The 19683-nt window shown below is 25.8% G+C and overlaps 1 protein-coding gene across 5 annotated transcripts; it reads right to left on the bottom strand.

The window, feature by feature from the left end:
* Positions 1–334: 334 nt before the first annotated feature.
* On the bottom strand, positions 335–14690 carry LOC136999213 (uncharacterized). 5 transcript variants are annotated; one of them, XM_067352695.1, is made up of 14 exons: positions 11644–14690; positions 10824–10976; positions 9701–9823; positions 8799–8921; positions 8608–8706; positions 7814–7915; positions 7614–7727; positions 7426–7518; positions 6595–6666; positions 5821–5901; positions 3265–5187; positions 3072–3154; positions 2034–2246; positions 335–1757 (listed from the first exon to the last, which is right to left on the bottom strand). In XM_067352695.1, the coding sequence occupies exons 1-13, from the start codon at positions 11774–11776 to the stop codon at positions 2154–2156; spliced, it is 3192 nt and encodes a 1063-aa protein (XP_067208796.1). In that variant the 5' UTR covers positions 11777–14690; the 3' UTR covers positions 335–1757; positions 2034–2153. The 5 variants fall into 5 exon arrangements, with proteins under 5 accessions (XP_067208796.1, XP_067208797.1, XP_067208798.1 ...); XM_067352696.1 differs by having other exon boundaries at positions 11677–14690; XM_067352697.1 differs by lacking the exon at positions 7614–7727.
* Positions 14691–19683: the final 4993 nt, after the last annotated feature.

Raw genomic sequence — 19683 nt, 5'->3', positions numbered from 1 at the left:
TGGAATACTTTCTATATATAAGTTTTTTATGTAAAATTCTGAAATAGTTTAAAATTTCTACGATTTTTTATTTTATAATTTCTGAAGAAAACTTACAAAATTTGAAAAAGTTTACAGAATTTTTTGAAGTTCTTTATAAATTAAAAACATTTCTTGAAAAATATTATGTGAAAATATTTTCACTAGGAATAAGACATGGACTATGAATACCGGTCTTCAAATTTAAAGAATTTACTAATTGGAATATTACTTATCCTAAGGTTTTATCTTATGGAACGAATCTATTTGATTTCCTCAATGTTACTCATAAAGTTATAAGCACAAACCAAATCTGTTTGATTTTTTAAATCTTAATTTCTTTATTCAGATAAGTATAATTTTAGAATATTTATTTTCTTTTATAACATTTTGAATGTAATCTTTTTTTCTGTTTTATATGTTTAGATAGAAAACAAATTAATAAAGAAATAAAGAAAAATAAGTGTAATGTTTACAAAGTGTAAAATATATATATAAGAAAAATAAAGAACATCAATTACATAAGAAATTTCATAAATTATGCAATATAAAATCATTTTCTATCAGGCAAGTATTATATCTAAAACCTTGTATCTGCAATATTAGAAATCGCTCCAAGATTTTGAATGGAAAACAATTGTTCAATCACATTAGTCTGAATAGTTAAAATGCGATTTGTCAATTCTTTCCTTATCTGAACGATTAATAGCATTGTTTAGACACAAGACTTAAATAGACATAGAACATAACTGCTTATAATGTAGAATAACTGCTTATAATATAAAAGTAATACATAAACATCAAAGTTACAAAAGATTACATTCATAAGTTCAAAAGATTACATTCATACATAGATAGATACAATATCCTCGTATGCAAATAAATCTAATCACAAATTGAACTTAAATTATTATATTCCTACATATGAGTGAAAATTATTGTAATACATGAAATATCACATTCTATCAGTATAAATTTATACTTGACATATTTTACTTAGTATATCACAAGAATAATGTACTATAGTTACCATGTTTTCTTTAAATTAAAGATATAATCTCTTAGATATTTGTACTTTTTATCAAATGCTAGTAAAGAAACTTTGCATTTATTTGTTATTCTATAGTAAATTTGAATAATTCTATAGTTTTGAATAATAAACTAAAATCAAAATTAAACAACTTTTATGCTTTAAAATAGCTGATTATATAAAGTATAAGACAGTATTGCTTTTTATCACTCTTATTTTAGTTTTTAAATAAAGGCACTTCTTTAAAGTAATGACTTAAAAAGTATGTAAAAATACTATAAAATGTTTACACTCTCTAGCAATTATCATTTAAGTATCTTCATCCTTTTTAACGTATAGCAGCAATATATAGATATACTTATAGACAGACATAAACTTAAAATTACATAATTATAATCAAAATTAAATAACATTACAGATATTGCATTTGTCATTGCACATCCATATATATCTTAAAGTTTCTTTAGTTGAAAGATACTTAATAGAATAAAACTTAAAATATACGTATCTTTTTAATATCGCTAGAAATATTCATGAAATTTCAAAACTCCAACTTGAAGTCAAATAAACTTATTATTGATAGGTATACTTTTGTTCACTGATGCAGTCTTAACTTAAGAAAAGCGAATAAGTATATGACAGACATCAAAAGCAAGAAGGTCTGTGACATCAGAAGAACATCAAAAGTTTGAGAAAGATATTAAAATTCCTGAAACAAAAAGATATATTCATAAAATAATACTTACAATCAATTGAGTATGTTTGTAAAATATACCGATATACTTTTCCTTGCTCTAATAATTAGCAAATAACTATGAAAATAACATAATATATAATTTACTAATTGCATAAATTAGTTAATTATATATTAGTAAAACTGCATATAATTTACTAATTGCATTTACTTTTGTCACATTAATAGTGTAACAATAATTAATTTTCTATTTTAAAAATGTTTTTAAGTATTAACATAATACATACTCACATTGTTTACGAAAAGCTTTTTGTTTATTATGTATCCACGTTTTTATTTGTGGGGATGTACGTTGTGCAAGAGAAGTGTACTGTTTCTTTACTTCTTGTATTTCTCTCAAAGAGGGTAATGTTAAATTTTCCATATGTTTAGCAAATGCATGAAGTGCTGTTTCTTGTTCTTTCTGAGACCAACGAATTCTTTTAGTTTTTCCATATGGCGATGCTAGTAAAAAAAACCAGTATTGTTAAAGTGATACTTATATACGTATAAATAATATATAATAATAATCATGATATATAAATTTGAGAAAAAAATGAAATGTTAAAAGAAAAAATTATACTAAAAATAAAATAAAAAGTATACTGAAAATTAAATTTAAAAAGAAATGTTGTTAAACATTATACTAAAATAGGTACATGAGATTTACAAACACTTTTGTGCCATAATTTCTTATAACTTGTAACTCTTATAACTCATAACTTTTATATAATCTCTATGATATATATATATATATATATATATATATACAGGGTGATTCAAAATAACCTGATGTCCTTGCAATGCCATATTCTTAAGCGAATTCTGAGACGATTTTTCCTTTTACAAAATTTTGTCCGAAGCTTAGTTTTCGAGTTATAATTGAAAATAGATAGCAACTTACGAGTTCGGTACAACAGGCAGGCAGGGACGCGCAACGTATAATGAGACTGTCAAGTGTTTACTATCGTCTCATGACGCATTACACCGTCTCTGTCTGTCCGTTGTACCGAACTCGTAAGTTGCTATCTATTTTCAATTATAACTATCGGACTCGTAAGTAGCAAACTATTTTCAATTATAACTCGAAAACTAAGCTTCGGACAAAATTTTGTAAAAGGAAAAATTGTCTCAGAATTCGCTCAAGAATATGGCATTGCAAGGACATCAGGTTATTTTGAATCACCCTGTATATATAAGATACAAGACTCTGCAAACATTTTTAAACAATTCTTAGAAAAATAAAACATACAACATTAAAATTTCACATATTTAATGTAAAATACTCACTTGAACGTTTTTGTTTTTTTTTCCATCGCTATTCCTTTGTTGATTATGTATTATATCATCAGGTAAGTCATATAAATTTGTGTCTGAAATAAATGTTTGTGAATATTTGAAAGGAATTATATATATATATGTATATATATTGTATAGAAATAGAATATTATGCATAAGAAATACAAATGTAAAATGTTATTACCTGAATGTATATTTTCTTTATTTGAGCTATTAAAGTTGTTCTGTTTTGCTTCTTCATCACTTTCGGAACTGTTATTTGTTGAAGTTTCGTCATCTGAAATATTTTTATTTCCTTGAACTGCTTCCAAATATTGTGAAACTTTTAATATATCTCTGCTTGCCAATGGTTGTCTATAATGATCCTTATGTATTTTCTCAGAATGACCCATAAATGTAGCAAGATCAGATACATCAATCTCATCAAGATTTAATTGAATACAGTATGTTGCCACATGCTTCCGCAATTCTGTAGCACGCAAAGTAGTAGACTGACTTGCATTACATTCTTCTGCAAATTTTCGTAATAAAATGCAGGCTTTAAGATGTCTAAATCTTTTTTTATTATAGCCAGGTAATGCAAATACGTAAGGATTTGTTTTAGGTATTTCAGCTTCTTTGCGAAATTTTAAAATTAAATTAATACTTTCAAATAACTGCTTTGTTAATAAAACGGGCACTCCACGGCCCAATTTGCCCCTAATACAGAATCGAATATATTTTTCCGCAATTTTTTTATTTTTTTTTGATAATAATGTATAAATGTCGGTATTTACGTTTTCATGTAGTTTTTCGTAACTTTGGAAATCTTCAATAAGAATTCGCTCCATTTCTCCCGACCGTCGTCTATTAAATACAAGTACAGATATTAGTGTAGCTTCTGCTAAAGAAAGCCAACTATGATAAGAAAAGGATTGTTGTAGTGTTGTAAAAGCTTCAATTCGCTTTTTTTCCAAATATTTATATAATATTTTGATATCTTCCAATGATGGTAGAATAACTTTTTTACGTCTTTTCTGAGCTGATTGTGTTTCCATAACAGTCTTATTTACACTTGTCCCAATATCAACAACTAATAACTTTAAGAAGTCTTTAACTAGTTTCTTTTTTTCTGAATCTTCCCTCTTTATACATTCTGCGATAAGAAGATTTCCAATGTGTTTAATTAAAGTGGATAAGTTTGCCGCCACTGCAGGAGCTTCATATATTTTTTCTTCATCATTATATCTTGCAACTATATTTATCGCATGGATACAGTCATCATATACTGCTGGACGATATAGCGATTCAAAGTTTTTTATATTTTTATTTATACTTTTTAATGCCAAAAGGAAGCGGCCAAGAAGACGCAATCTTGCACGTATCATGTCATGATGATGTTGAGATTTGTATTTAATGCAGAGTTTATTTCCAAATAAAATCAATAATTCATCATATCTTATAATGCGTGTAATCTCGTCTTCACGCATGACTGGAAATACCATTTTCTTCAAAGTTTCATTTGCCGAAGAATGTAACCTGCACATAATTTTTCTACCCATTATCATAATACATTTATTCTTCCGAAAATCTTTTCCAAAGCAGGTTCGAGAATGATGACGTATTGTACTTTTTGCAAAGAAACCTTTACATTTTGAGCAAGCAATAAAATCTCTGGCGAGCTTGTTATATTTTTCATTGGGACGTCTAGATACTATAAGTTGTCCATTATTCAATGTCGAATTTGTATTAAATTTAAAATTGCCATTTTTTCGTAAAATTTCTATAATTTTTTTCCTTTCTGTGTTATTTTTGGGTAAAGCCGTAAACCTTTTTACATCCAATTCATTACGATGTACTTTTTCTAGATGTCGTGCAAGTTGTGTTTGCAATTTTGAACAAAATATACAATAGTTTTTTTTAGGAGATCTTGCATTAGAAGTCTCTACATACATATTTTCATCGTTGCATCCATTACCATTAATTTGCGAGGCATCTAAACTTGACATTGAAGTTACAGTTGTGTTTAAGCTTGATTTGCGTTTTTGTGGCAGTTCATTATCCGATAAATGTTCATCTTCTGATGGTACATATTCTGATTCACTACTTTCTTTACCATTTTCAACGTCTGTAAAAAAAAGATGTAGATTAGGTAAGTATTGGGTTTAATTCATTTCGTTCATTACCTTAGTTATCTCAACTCATGACATCAAAAGCGAAAAAATTCATGTTCAAAATTCTTGCAAAATATATCTTGAAATAAAAATATATATACAATGATATTTGTAATTAATTAAATAACTTAATAAAGTATAGAAAAAAATCTTTCTTTTTGCTTTAGTAATCAATAACTGTAATAATAAATCGATAATAAGCTATAAAATTAAAAATCACATTAAAAAATCACATAATTGAAAAATAATTTATATTTCCGAAAATTTTTCTTTTGCTTAATAACTTTTTTGAACTGTACTAAATATAACAAACAGATATAAAGTTGTGTGTTATTTGGTTTTTAATTAGATATATCACATTAATTTTATTGATATTTATCAAAACAGAAGAAAAAAGTTTTCTGAGTATTTTATAAAGTCTAAATTAATCTTATCTTATAAATATATCTTTTTATTTGAACTATCTTATAAGAATTCTTCATAAAATTTTCTCTTTTTTTATCATAAAGCTAAAATCTATAATAAAGGACCAAGAATCTTAATAAATTTACAAAAATAATCAAAAAGAGCTTTTACAATTTACATACCAAGTGTTGATGATATTTGGACATTTGCTTCATTTCCTATTTGACTCACATTTTGACATGTAATAGAATTACACGTATCATCTACAAATATAAATTTTTAAAAATATACGTATAATTTGTTATAAAATTAAAATCAAAATTAAATACTTAAAATTAAAAAGTTAATTATAAAATATGATATATTTTAATAATAAAAACTGCTTAGAAACTTGCAAACAATCTGTGATATCTCATATATAATATTAGCAATTTAAAGTTAGGAAAACATTTTATTATTATCGAAATATCATACTCAGGTTTTTACTTTTCAATATAGATAATAAAGACAATTGTTATAACATAAATTTTCATATATTATTGCAAAAAATATATATTGTTTATGATGTCCATTGTAACAAATTTAATACTTCAAAAAGGATGTCAGGATCATTTACTATATTTTGTATCTAGCTCCTATAATAATATTCATGTGTTTTTACATCTAAACATTCCTAATCTTAGCAATCAAAATTATAACTACATGAAAATAGTGATTAATAACTAGGTGGTCACATTGTTAATTTTAATTTTACATTTACAAGAAAATACGCGAAAGATATATTGTAAGAGTAATGTAAAATCTCAATTTGAACTATATTAAAAAATAACTTCCATTCTGTTTTATTTTGATATTAATATAGTTTTTGAAATATTTAGTTTTAAATCCTATAAATGACTGATTCTACTATTTTACAAATTCCTCAAAAATATTAAATATAATTAACTTTTACATACCAGTAGTATTAAAAGATATTCTTCTAACACAATCATCTAAAATAAATGTAGATGGAGATATGTTAAGTAAATCTGTAAACAAAAAAATAGAATGAAAACAAATAAGCTTATTTAATAATGCATAACAGCAAGTGATAATGAATTCAGGTATTACTTACTGCATAAGAAATATTAAGCTTCATTAATTTTTTTTGTAATATTCAACATATTCAATTATAATACAATCAAAATTGGGAAAGTTACTTTTTAAAAGTTACTTTTAATTTGTCATCGTTATTTTTTAAATGTTAAACCAATATCAAATTTAAAAATTTATTTTTTAAATGTTTTTGTTCAAATATTATTAAAAGCAATATAATCTTAATTTCAAAATACCACACAAATTTAAAGAGAAATATTTTAAAATGCTTAAAATGCAAATAAAAATTGTTGATTCATTAAACTTATAAATATAGCAAAATTTATACGTTTTTGCACTGTTGATCTTATGTTCAAAAATTTTAATGTGAATTTTTAATTTAAAGTAAAGACAGTTTGTTTTTAAAATATGCAGCTAATGTATCATAGAACTACACTAATATATGATTGATTTATGATTATCTTTATACTTAAGATATTTTAAATATAAAAAATAATATACTAATTAAAGATTAAATACATAAACAATACATCAGAAATAGGTTCAAAATGTAAAAAGTAACAATAAAAGAAAATGTTAAATTCGTTGTTACTAAAAAAAATATAAGTATGTTACTGTTTCAGAAAGAATAAAGTAACAATAACACGTTACAATAACATGTTACTTCCCAAACTAGAAAATAAGAAACATACCTGTTAATGAGACGTCCATGTTAATATTGTCAATTTCCAGATTATTTTCAACTGCATTACATGTCTGTATACTTGCAGGTTCTGACAAAGGTTCTAACAAAAACAATTATAATGATGTAATCAGTAGTTATCATCAAAATAATTTTCAGAAGTAACTAGTATTATGAAAAATATGAAAATAAATTTACCACAAGATAATAAAATTTCAACATCTTGCCAGACTTCATTGAATTTATCAGTTCTTTCATTGCTTATGTCTTTATCGATGCTTACTGATTTACTAATTGATTTACTAACCAAATCTAATATTAAAATTGAAAAATATATTATCTTTCTTTAAAACTTATAAAATAGATTATAGATAATTCATAATATTAAAAATACTAACCACAAGGTAAAAGCACATCTGAAATTCCATTAATATTACAGTCTATATTTTGTATTTCACTGTGACATACGTTCTCATTTTTATTCAAAATTGTATTAATATCTGATATAAGAAAAAAGATATATTAGTACTTTGTTCATATAATCAAATAGTAATTGCAGATATAATCTATAATTAGTTAAATATACCAGATGTAGGAAGATCAATGGTTTTTTTATAAGAACAGTTTTTTTCTGTTTCTAGTCTATCGTTACTCTTATTTTCGTTAATTATACTAGAAGATGCTCGAAGATCAGTGCTCTCCTGATAATAGCAATCTTTCTTTTCTGTTGCCGCTCCGTCCTTACCCATATAGGATTTTGCAATCGGCCCAATACTGGACCAGTAATGATTGCCTGAATTGCAGTACTGGCAACACTACTGGCTCAGTTTTGGCGCAGCGTCGGATGATAAGTTTGTCCCAATACTGATAAACGATACTGGTTCAGTGTAGTTAGCCTGCACTGATCCAGTGTTGATCTTACGAACGGTCCAATACTGGTTGCCAGAGCTACCAGCACTGGCTCAGTGTTGTTTGAAAGATTAGTATTATTATAATTTTAATAAAATTATAAAAATTGTATATGATTGATTTATGTTTTAAGATTATACTTAAGAAAATCTTATATATAAGAACCGACTATATATATGACTACTGGTTTATGATTGCCAAGTTTTTAATAATTCTAAATTTAGTAAATGTTAATGCAGCCTAATATATAGAAAACATGGAAATATATATTTTGAATACTCACTGTTATGTATTGGAACATCAAACGTTTCTATATTACTATCTTTGCTTTGAATCTCAGTTGGACAACTATTTCCATTTTCGATGATTACTGCGTTGATATCTGATGTAGAAAAAAAGTATATTATGTATTTCATTCATATCATGAAATATTGAATAAAATTGTAATGGATAAAATATATTAATTAATCGTACTAGAAGATGTTGGAACATTACTGGTGTCTAGATAATCACAATCCTTAATTTCTATTTCTGCTGTTTCTGGTCTGTCATACCTTCTACTTTCATCAGTGACTGTTATGGTTGGTTTATCTATATCTTAATGTAATAGCAAAAAAGAAAATGTGCATTATATTCTAGCTTTCGTAATAGAAATGTACTTAGAGAGACTGGCATAAATTTTTTAATACGCTCTTACAAAATTATTTATGATTAAGTTTCAGTTATATGCGTTTTGTTTTAATATGTATTAATTACTGTTATTTATTGGAGAAAACAATAATAACTTAAATATTATTTAAAAAAAAATTAAATTTAGTATTAGTGAACATTCATGCGAAACACATATATATGTATATTAAAAAGAAAAAACTTTTACGGAATATTAGTCTTATTTTTACAAATTATAAATAATGAAACATGTGAATATGTCTTTAGAAAGTGACTGTCGAAATTTGTTATATTATATTATCTCGTATATGTCATGAAACAATGAATAAACTCTTTAACATGATATTACTTTAAAAAATAATTTTACTTTAAAATATTACTTTATTCAATAATTACAATATTACTTTAAAAAATAATTTTAAAATTTAGCCTTGAAAAGTAACATTTATCATGAAAAACTAGTATAGAAACTAGTATGAAAGAAATTATATTAGAAAAAAAGTTTTACAAAATATTTACAGAATATTTTACAAAACTTTTATAGAATATTATTTTTATTCTTACAAATTATTAAGTCAAACATATATATGTGTAATTAGGAAGTGGATTATTGCCAAAATTTCTAACTACTCTAAATTTGCTAAATGTTAATGCATTTATGCCAATCTTTAATACATGGAATAGATGAAAATATTTTGAACACTCACTGTTATGCATTGGAACATCAAACATTTCAATACCACTCTCCTTGCTTTCAGTTTCAGTTGAACAATTGTTTCTATTTTTTTCAATGATCACTGGGATATCTGATGTTTCCAGTTCGTCGTTTCCTTTATTTTCGTCGATGATTGATTTATTAATTGGAAAAAAGAAAAATATACATTCTAGCATTTATAGAAACATACTTAAAGAGATTGATATAAACTTTTTGATACACCTACAAAATTTGTGATAAAAAAAACTTTCAATCATGCGTTTTATTTGGTTATGCATTCATAATGACTGTATTTGAAAAAAAAGTATATTATGATCGGTATTCATAGTCCGTTCTTATTTTAAGATCGTCTTAAGTAATGTTTTAAGACGCTAATAGGGCTCTGTCACATTTTAAGACTGTACTTAAAACGGTCTTAAATATTAGAATCGACTATGAATACCGGCCTATATGCATCTCATCCATATCATGAAATATTGAATAAAGTTATAATGGATAATAATATATTGATAATATACTGATAATATAGATAATAATATTAATTAATCGTACCAAAAGATATTAAGACATTAGTGTCTTTATAATTGTAGGTCTTAATTTCTGTTTCCGATTTGTCGTTTTCTTTATTTGAGAAAATGATAATAATTTACAGATTATTATTAAAAAATAATTTGAAAGTTAGCATTATTAAGTAATCTTTATAATACAAAACAAACATATATTTAAAAAAAAGAACATTGCGAAACATTATTCTCAGTTTTTTATGAATACTCAAACATGAATATATTGTTAAAAAGTGTATAATTGCTAAAATTTCTCTGAATTTAGAAAATGTTAATATCTAATACAAAAATAAAAAAGAAATATGCATTACATTTTAGCATGTACAGTAGAAACGTTTTTGTATTCATTGTATTCATGTATTCATAAAAGTCGTTGTGTTAATATCTAACATAAGAAAAAAAGTATATTACTATTGACATATTAAATAATTGATGATATTAATTAAATGTATCAGAAGTAATGATTTTTAAAGTAAATAAATATTACATTACATTAATGCTTATGAAAAAAAGTCAAATAATTAATGCAATAATTAATAATATTGTACTTACCTTTGAATACGCAGGTATTCGTAGTCCTTTCATAATCATAATTTTTGTATTTTGTATTTCTCTTTCTACTTTGGAAATAAATTTTTTTACAAAACACACGTGGTTTATTTGCAAATATATTCTGTTTTATTTCGTGTAATATAGCTTTGTTATCTGTAATGATAAAAAAGATATTCAATAGTAATCTATTTAATAATAATAATTCAGTTTTTTAATTCAATATGTCATATTTATAAAGTTTTTTCTTCAAACTAAAATAATATTACATGTGACTTTTATATTAAAACAAATAAAGCTTTGATGAAGCTCTCTCTCTCTCTACTATAAGTAAAAATCTTTTAATTAATCAATTGCAATTAATTAGTCATTCTTAAACCATCGTTAAAGAATTGAATTGATATTTATACTTTTTGGAATGAAAACAAATAGAAAAATAATTAGACATTAAAATTATGATTATTCGTACAATAATGAAAAAATATGAATATTGGATTTAGAGAAATTTGCTATTATATACATTGTAAAATTCTGTATTTTCTTTATAAATAATATAATTACCAAGTAACACAATGAGACTAATGCCTTTTTATCTAAAATTGTACGCACATATCAGAGCATACTCAGCTCTTGCTTTTTCGCTACATCATTTCTCTATATCATTTTCATGCATGTGCTAATATATTTTGATATGCGTGCAATTTCAGTTTAGAAAACATTGATATCCACCGTATAATGGTGATTGATATTACTTACATATAATAATAACATTGAAAACGTATATAAAATATACATTATAAAATATAAAAAAATTCCAACTTACCATTTTTCGCTATAATATTTGCTGGGTACTTACGTCTATCACTGTATGTAGCTTTTGTAACGCCTTTACAAGTAATAAGATTTGATTTGCACACGTGATAAATACCATCATGAAATTTTACTAAGGCGTACATATTAGAATTTCTATTTTCAATACAACTCTTTGGATAATATTTATAGCATGGTTGAATGTGGTTAAAGCGCGAACGTACACGTTTCTACATGTTTCATAGCCGATTATACAAAAAATAATCGTTGCTAAGTTAGTTTGTTTATTGCTAGGTTACTGTTTAATACGAACGTTGCCTTTGTTTCTGCCTGATAATCTTGATGTCGAGAGAGATAGTATCTATAAGGTATCATCGTCTCTGTTTTTCACGTATAATGCCCGTCTATGATTCGCTGGGTCGTACAGTAGCTCTAACCTCTAACTTATCGACCTAATGGCGAATTCCTACTGACAAATATGTTCTGAGCGTATATGTCACGCGTCGCGTCATCCGTCAGCGTCACAAATTAACCAATTAAAGCATCTCATTTTATTGCATGGTAATGGAATGGAATAAAATAGAACAAGATGCGTGACGCGCTCAGTGGGAATTCGCCATAGGCCTAAATTTACAATAGATGTAATAAGCTTTAAGGCGTAAGAAATTGACCAATCATAGTCGATTATTCTTTTATGTTTTGTGAGTGATCAATTTCTTACGGCTATACTTATTGTAGATCTAGGCTTAGACTAATAAGTTAGGGCTACTGCACTACCCAGCGAATCATTGACGGGCAGTGTACTATCTTAGCTAAAAACAAACATATCTTTATACATTATCACACAGTTTGATGACTAATTTATGCTTCGGTATTAATCTTAATCTTAGTCTTAATCTTAAAAAATTGATCAATCACAGACAAATCACAGAAGAATAATCGACTGTGATTATCATTTCTTAAGACTAATAGGCTTTCTACAATAAGCCGTGAGTCGTAAAGTCATAAGAAATTGAGCAATCACAGTCGATGAATTCTTATGTGATTTGTCTGTAATTGGTCAATTTCTTATGACTATACGATTTACGGCTTATTGTAGAATAGCCCTAATGGTGAGTGCCGAGACAGAAAAGAGAATTTTATATTTGAATGAATATATACAATACATCTTGTTGTAAATGTTGAGATATTCTTTTCTGTAATAAATGTAAATATAATTATGACGCTTGTATGCTTACAATTATAATCATTTAAAGAATTTTTAATTTTTAATTCTTTTTTGCTGTAGTAATTAATTATCTATATTAATTCTTTTTAAGGACAAGTTCAAATTTTGTTGAAAGAAACCAAATTTGCTATTTCTTTCAGAATTGAATTTACATCACTTTCCAAATAAACAACTATATTTCATAAATAATAATGATAGACCAATAGACCAAATAAACCAATTAAAATCAAATACGAACTAAAACTCGTGTCAAATTATGGAATTGCGAACTGAGATTAAAATTCAATAATCATATAATTTTAATGATTATTTTCGTTCTGATTAATTAAATTGTAATCTTTAATTCGCAATTCTTTTGCAATGCGAAGTAGAAATTGAGCATACTTTTGAAATAAATGACTGTATTTTAAATGATTGCTTTTTTAATCAACAAATTTTTTCTCTATTACAAAAATGGTATTTGTAGAATTTCTTGCTGTTGAATCTTCATATATATGTATGAAAGTAGACGATAGGAAATTTTGTGACATCACAGTCTGACGTAATCAACCTCTATAGCAATACAGGGCGCTTGCATGATAGTTATATAAATTTTTAATGTTACACATTCAGCATATAATATGAATCTTATACTTTTTTATGAAATCACTTGTTATATTACATAGAAAATTTCTATATTTTTTCTAATAATTTCTATTTTATATTTATGAATGTTAAATAATGTCGGATATTTCAGATAAATACGTTACTGAGAATTCAGAGCGTTTGGATAGTATGACGACACTTTATATAAAACAACTTTTTTTAACAACATTTTTGTAGATACGCTTTACAGTGGCTGAAAATAAATCCGATGTGTTTTACCTTCTATTTTTAATAATTATAGGAGATACAGAAAAATGGTTCAGACAAAAGTTATTCTATTTTTTGGCTAAATGGAATAAAAAATCCGATCAAATTGAGTCGTCATCGATGCATTAGCATATGTATTTTAATTACAGAAAAGAATTTTTTATTCTAAACAGCTAAAAAGAAATAAAATTGCATTTAAAGAAATCGGTAAAACAGACGGCTCCAGGATCGCCTTACTTGTAGTTTAACCTTGTTTATTGCTAAGTAAAATAATAAGTACTAAGTTGTAATTAACTGTTTATATTATGCTTCATGGTTTCTCGTAACTTATGAGAATCTTGAAACTTTAAGTGCTTCGATTTTGATGATTTTTTAAGAATTAATATTCTTATATTATTCATTAATATTAATATGTATTTGAGCGCAAGTAAATATCACATACATGTTTTTAATAATAATTGATTCATATAAAATAATACTTTCACTGAAACTAGAAGTGTCGTTATAAAATAGTCGTTCCATATAAAGTGTCGCTGTACTAAACGAACGCTATTGTAGGCTACTGTAATTTCGACAGAAAGTTAGATATAATAATAAAGTAACGAGAATTTTGAAGTTTAAAAAATTTCTAATTTTGATGATTTTTTTAACAATTAATATTCTTATCGAGAATTGCGTATTTAAGTATAAGTTAATTTTATATGCGTATATTTACTAATTGATTTATATAAAATAGTTTTTGTTAATCAAGCGATATATCATTTTGTCGTTAAAATAACGTCATATGTTAAATCACACATTTCTCACATATTCTGCTTTGATATATAGTGACATGTCCCATACAGCATACAAGCTTGCAGCAACATTGCAGCAATGTTATAATATTGTACATTGCAGTGCAACGTTGCAGATATATTATACGGATATGAATTTGCAATATCATTCAAACAATATTACAGCAACATTTTAAAAATATTGTAAAAACAATGCCCTATTATGTTCTTTTATTGCTTGAAATATAATAAGTAGTATACAAAAAAATGTTAATAATGCATTATTTTTAATCAAATATTATTTAACATTATTTAATATTATTTTTAATATAATGCAATATTATTAATAAAATAAATATTTATTTATATTATATAATATACAGGGTGAGTCATTTTAAGTGACGCACTGAAATTTCTCAAAAATTATAGGAGATACAGAAAAATGGTTCAGACAAAAGTTGTTCAGGACAATGGGGGTCACCTATTTGTGCTAGTGACTTTGACCTTGAAGTCAATTTTCAAGGTCATTTGAAGGTCAGTTATTTTTTTAAATGGAAACCCCTATTTTTGATTCCAAAATCTAATAGCTGGTGCCAAGAGCTTTTCAAAACACTATAATGAAGTTATTTTTCATTAAGTACTTTTCGAGTTATGAGGCTTGTAAATTACAGTATTTTGACATAAAATATAAAATATCTTGTAAAACAAGTTTTTGAGAATGTTACCTTAATACTTTTATGCATAAAATAATGAGACGAATCAATTGGTATAAAGAAAACACATAGTTGCTTTCAAGAAAAAATATGTAATTTGCAACATGCAACTGCATACTTTTTTTAAAACCAATGTGTTTTCTTTATATCAATTGATTCGTCTCATTATTTTATGCATAAAAGTATTAAGGTAAGATTCCCAAAAATTGAATGTTTTACAAGATATTTTGTATTTTGTCAAAATACTGTAATTTACAAGCCTCATAACTCGAAAAGTACTTAATGAAAAATAACTTCATTATAGTGTTTTGAAAAGCTCTTGACACCAGCTATTAGATTTTGGAATCAAAAATAGGGGTTTTCATTTTAAAAAATAACTCTGACCTTCAAATGACCTTGAAAATTGACTTCAAGGTCAAAGTCACTAGCACAAATAGGTGACCTCCATTGTCCTGAACAACTTTTGTCTGAACCATTTTTCTGTATCTCCTATAATTTTTGAGAAATTTCAGTGCGTCACTTAAAATGACTCACCCTGTATATCTATATTTTTATTACCTTTAAACTAAATGATAATAATCAAATAAATAGAAAATTTATCACTATACGGTCACATTGGATCTTTTATGTCTAATAATATTTTTCATGTTAATTTGTGTACATTTTTCACTTAGCAATTTACGTGCCACTATGTCTGTATCAAACTACGCTTTGAAAATTGAAGATTAAAGATTGAAATTTGATCGGAATGAAAGGAGCTAAATTTTTTTTGTTCTGATTAATGAAATTTCAATCTTTAATCTTCAATCTCAATAATAGGCTTTAATATCTGAGATAGGCTTTACTTTGTTGATCTTGAGACTAAGTTTCAAAATCAAAAATACCGGCGCATAGCTTGCTAAGTGAAAAATGTACATAAGTTCACATGAAAAATGTTAAGCATAAAAGATCCAGTCTGACCGTACATTTCCGAAATAATGTTGCATACATATTTTATTGCAATATTGATACATTGTTATTTAGTAATATTTCTGAAAGCGGACATTTTACCGTTGCTGCAACCTTGCAGCAATCTTGTAACAATATTTCACATTTATGCAATGTTGCAATATTGCAATGAAACGTTGTCACAATGTTTCTGCAATCTTGTTGTGCAGTATGAGGTATTTCTCGTTAAGTATTATTTATTGGAGAAAACATTTCCATGTAAGCATGAATGTTTTTGTAAGTTAGTCAAAATAAGTTAGAAATTTTGTAGTTATATTTCGAAATTGTGTTTTATACATATTTTATATTTATACATTATATAGCTGTTTTCTTGCTTTCAATTTCAATTTCTTGTTCATAAAATTATTCGATTATATTATCATTATAATCATAATTATATATTCTTTTATTGCCCTGTATCGAATTGAAATTTTTACATAATCAGTTTATATTTACAATAAAACTAAAAATAATAAATTCCAAGCTATATATATATATTTATACAATTTTCGTTTACTGTCATCGAAATCGCTGATTTAATGTCGTCAATCTATACAGTGTCGCCAAAATGATCGATTAATTGATATAGTTATTATGACGACAGTCGTCAAGGTATACGATTGATCGATAAAATTTCGACGACGGTCGTCACAGTAGCCAGAAGTCGTCAAAGTAGCCAATTCTTATGTAAAATTGTCGTCAGAGTAGCCGATTGACATATATATATATATATATATATATATATATATACAATTATATACATATATATATACAATTATGTACCCGGGCATAATAATATTGCACGTTATACATTATATATATATATATAATATGTATATAATATATATATATTATATATATATATATATAATGTATAACGTGCAATATTATTATGCCCGGGTACATAATTGTACGTAATTGTAATATAGTCACTATTCCTTTTACAGAGGCTGTGGAACACCGATACAAAAAGATCGACGATCGTGCGATCGAAACAACAATAATTGATTGGTTCCGGCGAGCGACAGATCGCCTAAAAAAACAGGAGAAGAATGTGTAATGCGTTTCATAATAAAAAATTTAAATTCTATTTAAATATTGTGTTTCAATTAAAATAAAAAAAGTATTTTATAGTTTAATTGCATTGGTGTCCGTTATTTATACTTGTATGCATTTAAGTACAAGTATATACCCATACTTAAACAACATATTTTCGTAGTACGGCATTAGTGCATCGTTGTAACGTAACATAATGGATTTCTTACGGACGTTTTTTTTTGAAAAATGATTTATGTCAGTAAAAATAGTATAAAATGTAAACAAATATGCGCGTTTTAATTTTGTTTTTGTCATTATTATAAAATATTTGTTTACTTTTAATTACACTATTTTTACTGACATGAAAATATATTTTACTAAATAAAATACAACAATAACGTACTAAAGACGTATAGAAGACGTAGTAACGTCACGATAATGACGTACTAACGACGTACCAACGACATACGACGGCGTTCTAAAGATGTACAAAGGATGTACTAAGGACGTACAGAAGACGTCTAAGGGCGGTACATTGTACGTACAAATGACATCTACTGAACGTTCTCGGAACATGTCTGGTACGTCATCTGGACGTCCGTACATGTCGAGTGGGACGTCCTATAGACATCCATCGAACGTCGAATTGTTGTATGGGTAGCCATGTGTCAATTCTCAATTTCAACTTAGTTAAGACTTTACAAAAGAGTGTTAAAAACCTTAGTCAAGATATAAACGAACTATGGTCAGAAACTAATTGAAAATTGAGAAGTATTCTCAAATTGTGAATGAGAATAGATAATGCGAACGTTACTTTTTAGATTATAGTAAAAAACTGTATTAAAATAAGATATTATGTTAATTTCACGCTCTATATTTTAATGTAACAAAACCGTTTTTATCACATTGAAAAAGGCCTAAGCCAAGGCCGAAACGTCTGTGATATATTGATGTAAATAAATAAATGAGCACGAACATCTAGCTTAGGTTCTTAACAGCTTTTTATTCATCTTACGTTTTAGGATAAAACTAAAGAACCGATTAATATATTTTTTTAATTTTAAATATTTAAAAATTTTTTATTTTTTATTTTACAGATAATACTTATTAATCTGTTCGTATAGAAGCAAATAAAGAAAATGTAGAACAGATGAGTGATCAGATGAATGAAAATCAATCATCTGAACAAAATCTACAAAATCTTGAAGAAAAGAAACTTTGGACAACTGAATCCACTTTGGCATTGATTAACTTAGTTGAAGAATATGAAGACCAATTTCAAAGTTCATTGAAAAAGTATGTTTGGATGAAAATATCCAAAACTCTTAAAGATAAATTAGATATTTCATTCACATAGCAACAATGTGATACAAAATGGAAAGGCTTGTTAAAGATATATAAAGATATTAAAGAACATAATACAACATCAGGGAAAAATCGAAGACGATGGGAATATTTTGAGATAATGAATAAAATACTTCACAATAAATCAGAAATTACACCTGTAGCTACATGTAGTAGTAATAAAGGACTGGTACTTAAGAAAGAATTAAGCAATACTGATGAAAGTACAAGTGAAGTAGTTAATACAGATGAAGAATGCTCCTCTAGTGATAAAAAGAAATCTACGTATACGTCCTCTTTTTCTAAAAAACGTTCAGTAGCAACTTCTGCTATAGAAAGAAGACACCAAGAAAAAATGCGCAGGCAGGATGAATTTTTGAATTATTTCAATGAATACATTGAGATACTTCGTAATAAAACTAAAGATACTAGAAAAGGATCGTCAGATTAAATTGGAACAGCATTATTTTTTTTGTTTTTGATGAGTGTATAGTTAAAAAGGGTTTCTATTACAATAATAATATAATAATATAATACTTATAATACTGTAGTAAGTAAAAATTTTCTATGAAATTTCATACTGTGATTTAACTAAAGTTCCTTAAAACATACAAATATCTTACTTTAATGTTTTTTTAATTTTATTATGTTCTTCTGTCAAATATGTATTTCTGTTATGTTTAAAAATAAGTCTTTATGTATGTATGTACAAGATAACAAAGATTTATTAGATAAGAATTTTTGTAAACAAAATAGTCTTAAACAAAATGAATAATGAATAATATAGTAATTTTATTTTTTCCATGACTATACATAGGATAACATGTATGCGTTAACACTTACTGTTAGTATATATTTATATGTAACATTTAATATGTGATATTTTCATGTGTGATATGCATTTATATTTAGATATATGCGTGTAACTAAAAAAAACTCTTATAATAATGTTAAATGTTACGAATTTTAAGTACCTATTAACTAAAAAAATGATAAAAATTTATAAGTAAAATAAAATGTTTTTTTGTTTTTAACTTTTAACAAGCTTTAGTACAGTTATGTTTGTAATTTTGCGTTTATAAATAAAATAATATTTCAACTATACATTTTGAATAGAA

The sequence above is a fragment of the Linepithema humile genome, chromosome 4 (assembly GCF_040581485.1).
Source record: "Linepithema humile isolate Giens D197 chromosome 4, Lhum_UNIL_v1.0, whole genome shotgun sequence".
Classification (NCBI taxonomy): Eukaryota; Metazoa; Arthropoda; class Insecta; order Hymenoptera; family Formicidae; genus Linepithema; species Linepithema humile.
Note: the sequence above shows the minus strand (reverse complement) of the source record. Positions and strands in the feature narration are given on the sequence as shown.

Bases quoted from the DNA above. Each gene is read 5' to 3' on its own strand.
- LOC136999213 (XM_067352695.1), bottom strand. From the start codon at position 11,776: ATGTACGCCTTAGTAAAATTTCATGATGGTATTTATCACGTGTGCAAA. The intron at 9,824-10,823 runs GTAAGTACAATA...ACGAAAATAAAG, and splicing joins GAATACCTGCGTATTCAAAG to GAAACGACGAACTGGAAACA. The intron at 7,916-8,607 runs GTGAGTATTCAA...TTCTTATATCAG, and splicing joins TGATGTTCCAATACATAACA to ATATTAATACAATTTTGAAT.